General features: G+C 40.0%; 1 protein-coding gene across 14 annotated transcripts in view; it reads left to right on the top strand.

Annotated features, from left to right (window-relative positions):
* KLHL13 (kelch like family member 13) overlaps positions 1-9,220 on the top strand; it is an 84,551-nt gene extending 75,331 nt beyond the window's left edge. For all 14 annotated transcript variants that reach the window (XM_055727402.1, XM_055727397.1, XM_055727406.1 and 11 more), the window contains 2 exons: positions 5,514-5,627; positions 7,660-9,220. In XM_055727402.1, coding sequence (XP_055583377.1) covers positions 5,514-5,627; positions 7,660-8,147 — 602 coding nt within the window. In that variant the 3' untranslated portion in view covers positions 8,148-9,220. The remainder of the gene's footprint in view (positions 1-5,513; positions 5,628-7,659) is intronic.
* The last annotated feature ends 5,803 nt before the right edge of the window (positions 9,221-15,023 follow it).

Genomic DNA, 15,023 nt, shown 5'->3' with positions numbered 1-15,023 from the left:
CTTCAGATGAGAAAAACTCTCAAGCTTTTCGTAGAAGAGAAGGTCAAATATGTGTTGGACAGGTATTAAAGAAGTTGCCCTTGGGTTCAAACTAATTTCAGTCTGTTGTTAGAAAGGAAGAATTCCCAAAACCTGCGTTCAGCTTTCCGGAAGATCAGCTCTTATGGAAAAGGGCCAAAGGATTAAAGTTAGTAAAATGAATTTCTTTATTTTTTGTTTGGTTGGGGTTTTTTTCTCCTCTGACAGTCAGTGGAATAAAAATCATATTTTTTGAGACTTTCTATCAAGCCTTACCAAAACAGTTTTCAAATTTTTAATCTTCTGAGAACTTTGTGAATACCATGCTCTACCTCAGTAGTACGTGGCTTAGCAGTAACAAATAGCTGCTGTTTTAACAGTGCCTGCTGCTGAGAAAAGTTTAGTTCGTTGCTAAGGATGGGTGAATTTGCATATATATATGGCACATGCGTCAATGTGGTAAATGTCTTTGAAACAGTCTGAATGATGAGATTATAATTCAGATTTTTCTACCCCATGACGATGGAGGGCTGTGCAGAAGCATGCACCACTCCCAAAAGTATTGTAAGTAACTGTGGTTGGCTCTTCTTCACTGTCAAGGCAGGCACCTGCCACAGTGTTCCCAGTAGGCAGGGAGAACAGCACTCTGGCGTGAGGAGGAGACCAGCCTGGAGAAGGCAGGTGTGCAAAAGGTGAGGCTTTTTGGAAGAGGAGACAAAGGGACAACCAGGTGTGGCTCTCAGATACTCATGGAGCGGAGCTCACTGGCAATTTCCAGCTGTGCTGTTGTGCAGGGCACTGGATACTGTTTTCTCAGACAAGTCGATTTTTGTAGCTCTTTTTGAAAGACTTCAGTTGTGGTGCTTTTGCGAATGGTAGAAGCTGTGCATTTGAAAGTATTTGAAAGCTTGTGCAGTTAGGTACCTTGCAGATACTTCAGGCTCTGCTGCTGATGGCTTGAGTGCAGTTTGACATTTTTGTATATGAGCTTTTCCTAAGCACTTTGAGGGATGTTGGGTTGTGACTCAACCACAGATTCATTGACACCATCATCATGCTGCAATAAAGACAGAAAGAGATGCCTTGTAGTCCAGGGCCAGGACAGTTACGTGTTCTTCAGACCCCCTGCCCAGCAAGTGGGAAGGCATTTATTTTCCCAGTGCCTTCTATGATGCTTAAACCTCATTTCAAACAACTTCTTGTTTATGTAAAAACTTCTTTTGTGAGTTTATATAATATATTTTAAATATTGTTGGTTAAGGAAAAGAATATGCATCATTACCCAGTTGGGCTGCTTGCTGTCTGTGTAGTACTGTGAACATCGAACCAAAGTGTGAACTGGAGGACCTCTTGCATAGGAGATTATTTTGGAGTGGCTCTTTGCTGTCCTAGGGACAGAATTACTCAGGACTGCGTAATTTAACCAAGTCAGCTTTGAGTTCCACAGAAGCAAGCTGTATTATAGACATAATATTACAAAATGAAGATCCTGGGTTTTGGGACATCACACACACTTGCTAAGTGCTGCTGTAATAAACCTCAAGACACATTAGAAGCTACTGACAGAGAAGTGCTAAATATCTGTATACTCCTCAAATAGCATCACAGATGGCACTATAAAATGAGTGCAGGCTGATCGTCCCCTGGGACTGCCAAAGCTCCGTGTCGTTTTGAGATTGCTTAATTCTATTAAAACGAGGCCTGTCTTCCCTGGATTATGGTAATGAACGGGTCAGAAGCTCCACAGTTAGACATAAATAAAGCCTGATTTGAGTCATTCATGCTGTTGGAGAATGAATCCATCAGTCTCATGCTATATTATATAGGATATATGCTTAGGTTCAGTGAAGTAGCAGTTCTTTTGAGTGTTTGTGAACTGTGCTCTGTCTGCAGATGATATCTAGAACATCCTGACTCCTCTCTTAAATTGATGGGCACCTTTAATAGCTGGAATTTTGAATATTTTTTTTCCTTCAGCACAGAGGGAGACCTTGTTAAAAAAGAGAAATGGAATGACCTTGCAAGGCGATGGAGAGACAGCTATGTGTGAACAACCAAACAGAACAGTAGGATTTTTTTCATCTGGGAAGTGATTAGCTTTGTTTCAGAGCACAGGAGATTTGAGATTTGAGTTGAGATGGTTTGTCTGAAATACTGTCAGGTGGTATTTAGCTGTACTGGTAATGTTTGAGAGAATTTTGAAGCCACATCAGAAAGTGATCTTAGACTCCATGTTTTCTCAGATAACTAATGTCTTTACAATGCGATGATAGTGATGGCGGCAATGTATACCAGTTTCTGCATGTTTTATCTTCTCTTGCTAAATTGATTTTTTGGCAAGGATTTCTCTCTTAAATGCAATCTGAACTGCTGAGCGAGATAAACAGTTGTCCAGCATTGAATGTCATGTTAATGTGTTCGCTGCTGGCTTTGTGATTGCTTTGCACACACTCAGCTCTTCCTGTCCTCACAGTGTACTGGTAAGGTAAGATCCTCACCTCAGCATGGATTGGAAGCACCGTGGGAAGGAGGATGCCTTTGTTTTTGTGAAAGCAAGTAGAATGATGATTTCGTTGCAGCATAGCAGTGAACAGCAGGTCAGAAGGGTCTGCTGTCAGGGTAGAACTGGGACAGCTATAATTACTTGCATGTCAAATTTGTTTTTTCCCTGTTCTTGAAATTTCTGCGCATCTTTGTTCTGATTGCTAAATAGAACAGAGTAGGAAGGAGCTTTCTTTTTTAGAAAAGAATATTGAAATGAAAGAATAAATTTTATACAAAAAAGAGCGTGGATTTATTTGGGGATTGGGCAGATGCTGCATGTGGTGTCAACATGGCAATGCATAGAAACATGATGCAGATTTAGTTATAGGTGTAACTTCTGGAATGAATTCTTTGTGCCTGTACCTTTATGTGGGGAAGAGGCTGTCTCCAGCTTTCACTGCCTTTATGGTATGTAAGTCCTTCATGGATGTACAAAGGTTGCAGGATATCAAATGGGAAAAACACCAACATTTTTTAAAGAGTCTTTTACTTTATTAAAGGAACTCAAGCCTGACTTTAAAAATTGCCGTTGCAGATGTATGCTTGAATGCCTTTTCATACCTTTTCTTATGCAGACTTTTTTCTACCTGTACATGTGTGTAATGTGAAAGGTGGCTCGGGGCTCCTTTCAAATGGCCGAGGTAGGAAATGAAGTAACAAGGTTGGACCGTAGGAGGAGTCTTGAGTGAAGGACTGATCTCCTAGAGTGAACTTGGGAGCTTGCCCGTATTGAGCAGGTTTAAATCACAAATGTGGCATGTCAACAGGAGTTTTTAAGACACACTTGACTTCAGTTACTTTGCATCAGATTTTTTATTTTCTGTCCATCTTATAAAGCCCTGAGATGGCTGGCATAACTGGGAGTCCATATGCAAGGCACTTTTACAAAACCAGAAGCATTTCAGGCTTTCATTACTATTTTTAAACCGTTTCAAGAATATGAAATTAGTCATTTCATACCTGTGAATAAACGAATATAATGTCTTTTGAAACAGGAATTTAGTGTGTTTTGCCTTATATCATGAACATAATGTTCTAGACCAACACTTTTCTGTATTTCTTAAGTTTAAATTTCAGCTCCTGGTTGGGTAAAAGCTGAAGAAAATCCAGGGTGCTATAACAATTTAGCAATTCTTATGAGCGATATAGTTTGGGGTTTGGGGTTTTTTTTCCTAATTTTTAATCTTGGATGCTGCTGAACTGGTTGTCAAACAGTACTCCTGGAACTGGAATCTTTTATTTTGAGTGTGTTTACTTCAGATACTAATTGCATGGAATTAGAAAATATCGTCCTCTTTTGCAACTGTCAGGAGGCTGTGCATTTTACAGCAGCTGAAAGATAATTCAGAAGGTCGCTGTAATGTGGTCTTCGCTAAATTTTTCTGTGACTAGGGGATTTTTTTTGTGGTAGTCTGACACCATAGATATACCTTACTCTTCCAAAATGTTCCAAAGGATATTTTTAAAAGACAGATTTGGAGTTAGGGTGAGGTACCCGACAGTCACTGTTTTGAGTGTTACTGATTGGTATACTTTACTGGCCTGGCCAGTACTGTGAATGCTGGAGGCTTATACTAAGTAGTTTCTGCCTTTAAAATGGCAAGTTTCTCAGCTTCTAAGTATTTTTGTCTCTTTTATTTGATATGTAATCCTGGACTGTAAGTCACCATCACAGATTCCATAGAGCTGACTCAGATTTTCTACCCTTGATTGAATAAAAAGCTTGTTCTAGAGCAAGTAAAAGGCCACTTTGAGAGACAGATTCAATTTTGTACACACAGTTTGTAAACATCTCTCTTCAGAGATCAAGCATTGTATAACAAGCATAAGAGTCTGATTCTTAATTTTAAGTATTTAAGATGAGCTTTAATTTGTCTTTAACACAATTATTAACTGCTTTGGGCATCGTAAGGTCACTCTACAGGATTTTTCACGATCTCTAGCCCCTTGGTCATGTTGTACTGATCAAGCTTGCTCAGGGCCATTATTAAATCTGTTTTCTGTTTCTACTCTGTGTGCTTTTTGAATAGCCCTTTTCCTGCAACCCCTCATCTCTTCCATCATGCTTTGAAGAGAGGAGTCCTCAGAAATGCTTTCTGCAAGGACACCTGGTCTCGGGGTTTCTTTTTAACTTACTACTAGCCTCTACAATTTCCAATTTGATAAATCCTTTGATCATTTTAACATTCCAGTGCACAAAAACTGCACAAATGGATCTGTGTATTGACACAAGCACTGTTGCTCTCTATCCAAGGTTCAGTGGTGTTTCACCTTGAATTTTTTAAAGCTTGGCTTTTGTAAACTGTTTGAATTGGTGACTTGTATATGCTGTGCAGTTGCTTAATAACACATTGCAAGACAATAGAAAATTAGTCAACAGTTGCTGCTCCATTTTGAGGGCATAGGACCATTTCAATGTGAAATATCAAGAAGAAGATCCAGCCTGATTTTCTGCATGGATGGGACATTGCTGAAGAGTTGGGTCTTTTCTGGTTGCCAGATGTGTAGATCCTCTTTGAGATAATTTGAAGTTTATTCCCCCTCTCTCTACAGCAGACAATGGAGGGAGTTGTACGAGAGGAAAGGGCAGAAAAGCTGAATTCACCCAGCTTTGTTGCCATTTTCTCTGATGTCCCACAGCTTGTACCTCTGGCAGGGTTCGTGAGTTGGGGCAGGTTGTGTCAAGCAGGAATGGGAATGAGACAAGTGGGAGACAAGAATGCAAGATGGTTTTTTTCTTCCTTTTTGTTCCTCCGGGACAAAGCTTGAGGTTTTTCTGTATTGTCTGTGGACATAATGCTCAATAATTCCCTTGACACTTTCTCAGTCGAACAATGTTTTTCATTGATACTTGCTCTGTTTATGAATATATTACTGCCACTAGGACTGCACTCAAAACCAAACTGCCATGCTAGCTTCAACATTTTTATGTTCTCATTTGTTTTAAACAGCTACTGTGGAATGTTACAATCCCAGAATGAATGAATGGAGCTATGTCGCGAAAATGAACGAACCCCACTATGGTCATGCTGGAACCGTGTATGGGGGATTAATGTATATTTCAGGTAAACAACTCCTATGATCATATCATCTCTGTGGAACAATTACCTACCTAACTTTTCCTGTTTCAGCGGGAAACAATAAAAATCAGTTTCTAGTTGCAGTAGGTTTGCCACGGTATAAGCAGTGATGCAATTTCATTTGAAGCCAATCAAATAGGGTATATATTGCAGAGTCTGAGAAGATTATTTTAGATAATATTATGCATTTACACAGTAAATGACAACTTTGAATTCCAAAGGAGTTATTCACTTTGTCAGAATACATTTTTCTATGGCAGCACTACATACATACCTTTATATAGCAATAAACATTAAAACACATCCTTTTTGATACATTTTGGAAAGCATTAGAAATTTTAGTACTTTAAAGAGCATCAGCCTTCATTGAGCTGATGGAAAAGGATAAGTTTTGATGTTAATCACTATATATGAATGATGTCTGTACTTTCACTGATGTTTCATTTATAATATGCTCAGTCCCATGGTGTCAAGGTTATAGTTTCATTCCATTTTTTTCCAAACTGGGGGCGGTAGGTTTTCTGCAGATCTGGTATCCGGTCAGTTTTTAAAGAAGATTCAATCTGTCTGTCGGTGATCTCCACAGAGATCACAGACCTCTGTGTATGTTCTCCTACTGCAATTTTAAGGGATGCTCTTTAAGAACTGAGCTGAAATTCAGGGTGAGAGGTGGGGTGAGGTTGCATAGCTGTAAAGACCTGGTGGGGAGATGCACTGGAGCAGGTGTTTTGAATCAGGGGCCCTTGTGCCAGTAGGCTAGGAGGGGTTTGTTTTAAAATTTACCAGAATGCCATAAGGTACAGCTTCTTACTCATCTATGAGCAAGTCCATTAAGCTAGCTTCTAATCATTGTGCTGCTATTTGTACTTTTTTGCCCATTTTGCTTGTTATACTGCAGGCAGCACGTACTTATGCTCCCTGCTGTATTTTTTTCATGTAGATGCTCTGTATTTCCCAGCAATTTTTCTTTACCTCCTGTCCTCTCAGATGATATCCCCATGTCCAGACACTTTTGTGGTTGAAAATGTGAAGATTAGTTCCTTTTGTCACTAAAACCTTTTCTCTCTGACAGGCTTCCAAGCACTGCCACCCTACTACGGCTGACATTAAGTATCAGGGCTGGACAGTCCCCCTGTGTTTGGGTGTTTTTTCTGTATTTAATTTTTACTGTCTAGCTGAAGAACTGGGCACTTTCTTGCATCACTCCTATAGACACCACGCCATCTCTGTCCGCTAATAATCCAAGCGTGGTAATTCAGTGTTGAACGCTTAGCCCTGCAGGAGGTTGTTCAGTAGCAGTGTGTTCTCTGCATAATTTTTAGCACCTCAAATATGGCTGTGTTATGGTCTTAAACCATAGCTAATAAGCCTATGGTGTCTGAAACTGGCGTGACTGCTTTCTGACCTTGCCTGGTGACCTTGCGGAAATGTGGGACTATTTCACCTCCTGATGGGAAGTAGCCCTGTGATTTCCCCTGAAGCCTCTCTTAACTGCTTTTGCAAGGAGCCATGGGGAAGGTAAATACAGAGAGAACCATAGGTATTTATTAACAGAAGAATATTTGAAAGCTGTGTTCTCTCTTCAGCTCAAGTTGAGTTTTCTGAAGAAAAATCTGCTAAGTGATAGGACCACTTGAAACACAACAGCATAGTATCAAAACTTGAAAGGATTTTGGTTTTCTTCGTGGTGAGAAACAAAACTATCAAACCGAACCAAATGTAAGCAAAGAAATAATTTTGCTGAAATGAAGCGTAGGTAACAGGTTTTTTTGTTCTTTTATTCTGCCAGTGTCATCTTTGGTAAGTACTGTATGAGCCATGGCTTCTTTTCATATTTGGATTTAGAGGAACAAGGTACGTTAAAAATATCATTTGAAATGGAGTACATACGTGGTAGTAATCTAAGCTGAAGTGCAGAAGTTTTAAGGAGGATGTAATTAATTCACTTTAATGTATTTTTTGCTATTGAGTGCTTATTAGGGTGAACGCTACTCTAATATCTGTTTTATTTCTTTAGGGGGAATTACCCATGATACTTTCCAAAAGGAACTTATGTGTTTTGACCCTGACACAGACAAATGGACTCAGAAAGCTCCAATGACGACAGTCAGAGGTCTGCATTGCATGTGTACTGTAGGAGACAAGCTATATGTTATTGGTGGAAATCACTTCAGAGGAACAAGTGATTACGATGATGTTCTAAGCTGTGAATATTACTCACCAACTCTAGACCAGTGGACTCCAATTGCTGCCATGTTACGTGGGCAAAGTGATGTTGGGGTTGCTGTCTTTGAAAATAAAATCTATGTTGTTGGAGGATATTCTTGGAATAATCGGTGTATGGTGGAAATAGTTCAGAAGTATGATCCAGAAAAAGATGAGTGGCATAAAGTATTTGACCTTCCAGAATCACTTGGCGGCATTCGAGCCTGCACTCTTACTGTTTTCCCACCGGAGGACAATACAGGGTCACCGTCTAGAGAATCTCCTCTTTCAGCACCTTAAAAAACATCCCTTGACTTATGATGTTGTAGTAACACCTTTGCACTGCATCATGGAGTCTATTATTTTTCTTCAATAGTTTCTGTTAGGCTTAGCCTACAGCATTTCATACAGTTACTGGGGGGAAAAAAAAAAAGACTTTGACATTATTTGTGCTGTTTGTTTGGCCTAGAATGTTTGTCAAGTGGTTAACAAAAAAAGATGTACTCACCCGAGCCAAATGTTTAACAAATGAGAAGATATTGTCTATAAAATGTATGAACTAGGTACGTTATTAATGTTGTGTATTGGGTGTGAGGTATCTTATAGGTTACATTTGGAAGCCAAATGAGTCAGATTTGAAGACTTTGTATTGAACATGTTCTTTCACTAAATTTCGTAGTTGAAATCCTTTTTCCTTTCATTTTTGACTGCAGATAACAAGGGGAGGTAGACCACATCAATGTGAACTATGTCAGAAGGTTGCCAAGGGGCCTGAGCTACCTCCCTCTTTTCACAGAGTATTTTTGACATATCTGTTTACCCACCTGATTTTGTGGGTGCTTTCAGAGCATATGAAGTTTCTTAGGCAGAGGGGAGAAATAAAATTTTAAAAAATTAACACTATACAGGAAGCGGACCTTGTAGAGGCCGGGAGTTTTTTTATAACATGTTATCGAGTGTTTTTCCTGAGTCGGTTGAGTGATGCTTCAAACAAAAGATTTAAAATGTTTGGGTTTTTTAATTTGGTTTTTTTGAGGAATTGGCTTCCACTTGCATGGGAGCACACACTATTAACAAACGGGAATTCAGTGCAGTTGTATATTCTCTTGTATGCCTGTACTGAATATAGGTAGAGAAGGGCTAGAAACATTAACTTAAGCCACTGAATTTGACCAAGTCATTCCATCGAAACAAATTTAATCTACCTTTTCTCCTTTGCTGTTGAGATAACTTGCATAATGTGTCCTCTGTATAGTCTCAGTTAATAAGGTTATTTAGCACAAAGTGCAGCTTCAGCGAGAGAGCTGCTTTTGCTCAGTGAACTTGGACTACCACGTTTTACCTTCTTTTGTTCAATAAAACTTTTAACTGCAGTTATTCAGTCTAAGCTACCTCATTAATGTATTTGGTTTTCTTCCTCACTGTCTCCAGGATACGCATTATGTATATCTGTGTGGGTAGATTAACTTGCTAGGAAACCAATGCAGAATGATCATGAATGGGTATTTTGACCTACTTTTAAGAAACTATTTTGGCCTGATGTGTTCATTTTATTGTTAAGGACTGATAAAAGAACCAACTGTCTTAATTTTTTTCTTGGAGAACTACTGCTTATGTGTGCAGCCGTGCAAATTTACAGAAATCTTTATCTGCTCCAAAATACAGTGCGCTGCTGGCACATTGCAGCTCCGAGTGCTTGTAGGAGTCTAATACCATCGTGCTTGTTCTGAACTTCCCGTCGCATGTTACCAGTGGTTTTGCTAATGAACACAGTCAGAGGGGCATTGTCTGGGGAAGTCTTTAAACCAGTTAGCTTATTTGGTTGTGCTACCTGCTAGCAATAACCATGTAAAGCCGAACAGACTTTTGCTGGGAGTGTGCTGTTTGTATTTTGTCCCTGATTGATGCATCAAGCAGCACATTACTATGGTGTCACTTTTGGAAGTACTGATATTTATTCTTTATGCAGTTTACTAGTAATTTATTGCATATACTGGTAATTTATTGCATTTACTAGTAATGATCACTACCAAGATGTATGTGTAAGCTTTAGGCTACATAACTGTTTTGGTTAAAACCAAAAGCAATTCTTCCTCTTTAAAAAAATACCTGAATTCCATGTAGCTGTGCAAGGTTGTTATAGGTGGAATAGTGGCACCAGTGGATACTCTTGGAAAGTAGCCAGTGAAGATGAACTGACTCATCACCTTAAGAATACTCTTCTAATGCTGTGCAAAGCACCACATAGGAAAAGGTTCCTCTGTCGTTAAAGTATGTGCCAGTCATTTAAGCGTCACATGCTACTAATATATTTTTTTTCCAGCTCGGAGACCAGATTTTAGAGCCTGCTTAAATTTAAGTCCCTTGAAATCCATATTTATTAATTAAACGGAAAAGTAGTTGAAGTAGTTGTAACACCTTTTGGATAATGTAAATATATCCTGCTGTTTGTGTGCTGGAGTTGAGGAGGCACCCTGTTTAAAAGCAGGTATCCTGCTGATATTCTCAATTCAGAAGAAGCTTAGGGTGGGTTCTAACCATTATGAGATGGTTGGAAGTCAAGATGTCAAAGTTCCGTGTCTGACGGGCCTTGAGAGTAGCCCAGGAGCTGGTATATGGCCACGATGTAGAGAGATTTTTATTTTTTTTTTTAGTGTATCATCTATTGTACTTGAAATGGAAGAATTATTTTTGAACGTAATTTTGTTATCAGTGTTGGACACAGCATAGTGGATTAAATGTAGTGCATCAATCAAATTAATCTTTGAGGTTTTTTTTTCTTCTATCTCTCTCCAGATTAAGGTGTTCATAATGACATTAGTTAACACCTGCTTACCAGGATTGAAAAGCAAACCTCAAGGATTTGCCAAAACCTGCAAAATTCTTCTGTTAATGCAGTGTAAAATGACTTGATGCTTATTACATCTTTCTTAACCATAGCATAAGAAACTCTTTCCATCTCTGAATCCACCACTGTAGGTGTACGTGTAGATACAGCAGATATTCAATCCCTGTTTTCAGTGGGCTGCCTTTATGATCTGTCCTGATGATAAGCAGCCCTGGTTTTTTCATACATCTTGAATTCTTTCATTTTGCAGTTATGGTAGCTAAATGAGAAAAGCACCTGGATAAAAAGCAATTAGTCTATATTTGTCATGAGAGCAAATAAGACTACATTAGTGTGCTAGTTGGGATTGCTGCTGGAGCTGCCTGCCCTCTCCCAGTGACCGCAGACCCACGCTCCAGTCTCAGAATTCATTTGGACGTTGCTTTTTTTTGGTGCCCAATTAGCAACAAATGTCAAAAATGCTCACTTCTGTATTTAACTCATCACAAGGCCCGGCTGATATCCCTACAGAGAAACTGAAAGATGAGACATTTGGGATGACACTTCCCTTGTGCTGTGTTTTGAAATAGGACAAGTATGATGGGGAAGAAAACCTGGGAAAACTCAGGTTATTTGAAGTTTTTTGCCCTGTTCACATCGATGAGCCGGTGATCTGCAAATGCCCGGCTTTCCGTGGTTCCCCTTCCCCTAGAAAGTTGTATAAAGTGTAAGAGTCTGGCCCAGGGAAGGTAGTTCATGGTAGAATCCAACCTACCTTGGGGCATTTGCAGTCTTTGTGTTCTTCGGATAATGGAGTTGGCATGAAGGGGTGAGAACTGGAACAGCAGCAGAAGGCAGCTGGTGGCCTGACCTGTGGCTCTAGAGTTGCCGTGTGCTGAAGAATCACTGTGAGTCTTAACCTATTCCCAGGACAAAAAAAAAAAAAAAAAAAAAAAAAAAGAGTTGTTTTCTCATACCTCAGCGCTCTTTTCAAACTGCCCATTCTGTTTCTTCAAGGAGTAGCTTTTTAGTAACAGTCAAGCTCAAACCAATAGTCTGATTCTTTAGTGGAATAATGGAAATCTTGGCTTAGGGCAGTTTGCATACAGATAAATAAATTTCTCCCCAAAAGCTTACAGTCTTAATCTGCTGACTGGTTGGACATCAAAAAATAATTTGATGCCACAGCAGTGAGTGCAGTACAAATGTCTGGAGAAGTTTGTAGCTGAAGATTTGGGGATTATCTGATCTGGAAAGATCAAAGGATATTTTTAAATTTTTTTTTGCAAATGTCATTCTACCTACTAGAATTGTTCCTTCTTAATTTATCCTCCAGCTGGTAATTACGTCATCTTTGTGTTGGTGTCTGACACTGCTGGTTGCTAGTTTTTTAATTCTTCCCTTTTGTAGCTGACGTCTTTGTCACTTCCTCTGTTCCTAATTGGAATCGATAAAGCTGAAGCTTTCCTAGTGGCATGCTCCTCATGTCAAGGGAGAAAATAGCCCGCTGCTGGTATGTAACCTGCTTTTGATAAATGTAATCATCATTCAGCTTGTGCGTACCTGGAAATAGATAAGCAGTTTTAACCTAGTAAGCGGTGCCTGTGTGTTGGAGTAACGCGTGTCCCATTTCCTCCTGGCTTGCACCTTACATGGTGTTTTAGGTTGTGCGTATAGGTTACCCAGAGATCTGGAGGGTGAGTCAAGCTCTTTTATGTAGCACTTCATGCTTTCCATGCTCTGTGGAAGTGTTCTTTACTTGCACAACATACGTAGCTTACAAGCTATTTTTTCTCTTTCGTATTTTAGTTAAACTGGAGATGATAGTTCTTTGTGTACAGATGTGGTCAGGAAAAAAAAAAAGTCTTAAAATGCCAAGTTATGTGTGCTTTGCTTAATGATAAATTTTTTGGTCCCGTGGGTGTTGCAGGACCCATTCAGCTGTGAAAAGGTGATTGCGGTGTTGAGAACAAGGTAGGGAACTAGGGTGACTTGACTGACTTGACACTACTTCCCATGTTTCTGTTGCCAGTCTTTTACACATCATTAAGTGAACTTCTTTTTTCAGTCCATAGGCTTTATCTTTTGATGGCCGGCTCTGTTGGACCTGCTGATCCCCTAGATGGGATTTGTTCCACAATGTATGCTACTCAGTAAGATGTGTCTAGTTTTTTCAGGGATTCCAGCATCAGTGATGCGCGGGAATCCTCCAGAATTATTTAATGACTAGGTGATTTGTAGAAAATGCAGCCCAGTAATCTGGGAGCGGTGCTACAGCAGGAGCCATGCATGGTTGACATTCCAGAAGGGATGATTTGGAATGGGGATTGTCTCCTCCTCCGTGTATTATTTTGGCTCTTGAATGCTGTTTTTTTCCCCCTCATCCTTGGGAGTGTTTGCTGCTGCTGTTTGGGTTTCTCACTTGTTATTCATGAAATGAGGAATGCTTCCCTGAATCTGTAGTGGGAGTGAAAGGTTCCGTTGGTTCTTTTGAGCTACGTGCTGTCAGGCTATCCACGTATTCATTAAAATGTTTTCTGTCCAGGGCTCTGTTTCCTAAGCATTTAGAAGAATTCAGTTTGCAATGTGAAAACATCTTAGACGAAAATGTGTTTGGTATTGGAAATATACATAAAGCAATTAAACTTGAGGAATAAAATTACAATTCTAAGCAGGAAAGCATTTTTTAAGGGTTTGTTGGCATGGTTCAGAGGCTCCTTTGGACGTTGAGCTCCCACAGCTTTTTTTTTTTTTTTTTTTTTTAATAATGTATGGTTGGCTTAGGTGAACCAGAGCTCAGTTGTTCCTACCTGCTTGCACTCTGGGCTGGCCTGCTGCTGTGTTTTGCCTTAGACCACAGCATTCTGCCCTGACTGGTGTCTTGTTTTCTCTGGGCAAGCATAAAAGCACCCCTGCTGTCTTCCATGCTGCCTGTTGACTGAGTTCCAAAATAAATCTGAGCTTTGAGGTGTTTGGTTTTTTTTTACATCTAAAGTACATTATGGTTCTGGCATGCTAAAGATCCTGTGGAGCTGTGGAATGAGGACCGTGCTCTTGACACCTAATCACCCATCCGCCCCGCACGGTGTTTCCAAACCCAGCTGAGATCTGTGTATGGAAGCAAATCTCTAAGGCTGACCTAAAATTTTAGTTACCCTGGCATCTAGGGACCACCAGAATCTCCTGGTCTACTTTTCAAGGAGGGCTGTGCCCCAGAGGTGCTGAGCCCTCTCGAAGCGGGTAAGCACAGTGACTCTCGGGTGTGCAGCGCTTCTTCCTTGGATTCTGCCCCTCCTTCCTTCTGTGCCTGTACGGAAATTGCAGGAGGGAGGGTCAGGGGCTGGGCATGTTTTCCAGGTCTCAGTAGAGAGCAAGCTTGTTGACTCTCATCTGTCTGCACAACAGTGTGGGGAAAAAAAGAACTGTAGGAACACTTCAGGTTTTAAACATTGACTCATGGAACAGTATCAGTTAATGAAGGAAAAAATATCTAAGCGGGTCCATTTTAACGTGCGTTCCTCATCCAGAATTGTTCCAAAGTACTTGGCCTCTGTTGAATTAACAACTTTGCCTTTACCTCCGTTGTTCAACATCACTGTAAAAAAACTGCTTGGTTTCTTTGTGGAAATAATTTTCCTTGCATGTTTTATGCACTGAAATAAACACACCACTGATCACCTGAGTCCCCTCCCCATGTTTCTTATGCAGTGCCTGCCAGTGTGTCTTTCCATAGTCTTACCCAAACCTTTAACAGCTGTCAATAAATATCATTACAGAGTCACAGAACGCCTGGTAATGGGTGCAGGCTCCTGTGCTGCGTTACGTACGGTAAAGAGGGCTCATCCCTTTGCGTAAATACTGCTGGGGGGAAAAAAAAAAACTTACTTTGGGGAACAAGCGTGCCCTGGATCAGACATTTAAATGCAAATTATTTTGGCGTGTGCTTGTTTAGTTTTGAATATTTTACCCTTTCAGATATGTTTTTGCAAATAATGCCTGTGTAGGTATTTTTATATTTTTTTTTAAAATAATTTTTAGATTTTTATAGATTGTATAGATTTATAGATATATAGAATAGCAAGTGTATTCCTTGCTAATGGATGGGTAGAGCACTGGCTGGTGAGATTTACTCAGCCTCTGCTTGCAAGGCTCCCTGTCTGCCCAGAGAGTGCATGTGCTCCCCGCTTCAGAGGAACAGCCCTGTGTAACTGAAGAACCTGCACCAGCGACAGGAGAACTGGACTTGGATGGAAAATCAAAGCAGCTTCTTAATTGCAGTTAAAGAAAAAAAAAAAAAATCAATGTCCATGTTTCTAGAAAGGGGAGGAAAGCTGCTGTACTTTAGGCAT

The sequence above is a fragment of the Falco cherrug genome, chromosome 15, assembly GCF_023634085.1.
Source record: "Falco cherrug isolate bFalChe1 chromosome 15, bFalChe1.pri, whole genome shotgun sequence".
NCBI classification, from domain to species: domain Eukaryota; kingdom Metazoa; phylum Chordata; class Aves; order Falconiformes; family Falconidae; genus Falco; species Falco cherrug.
Note: the sequence above shows the minus strand (reverse complement) of the source record. Positions and strands in the feature narration are given on the sequence as shown.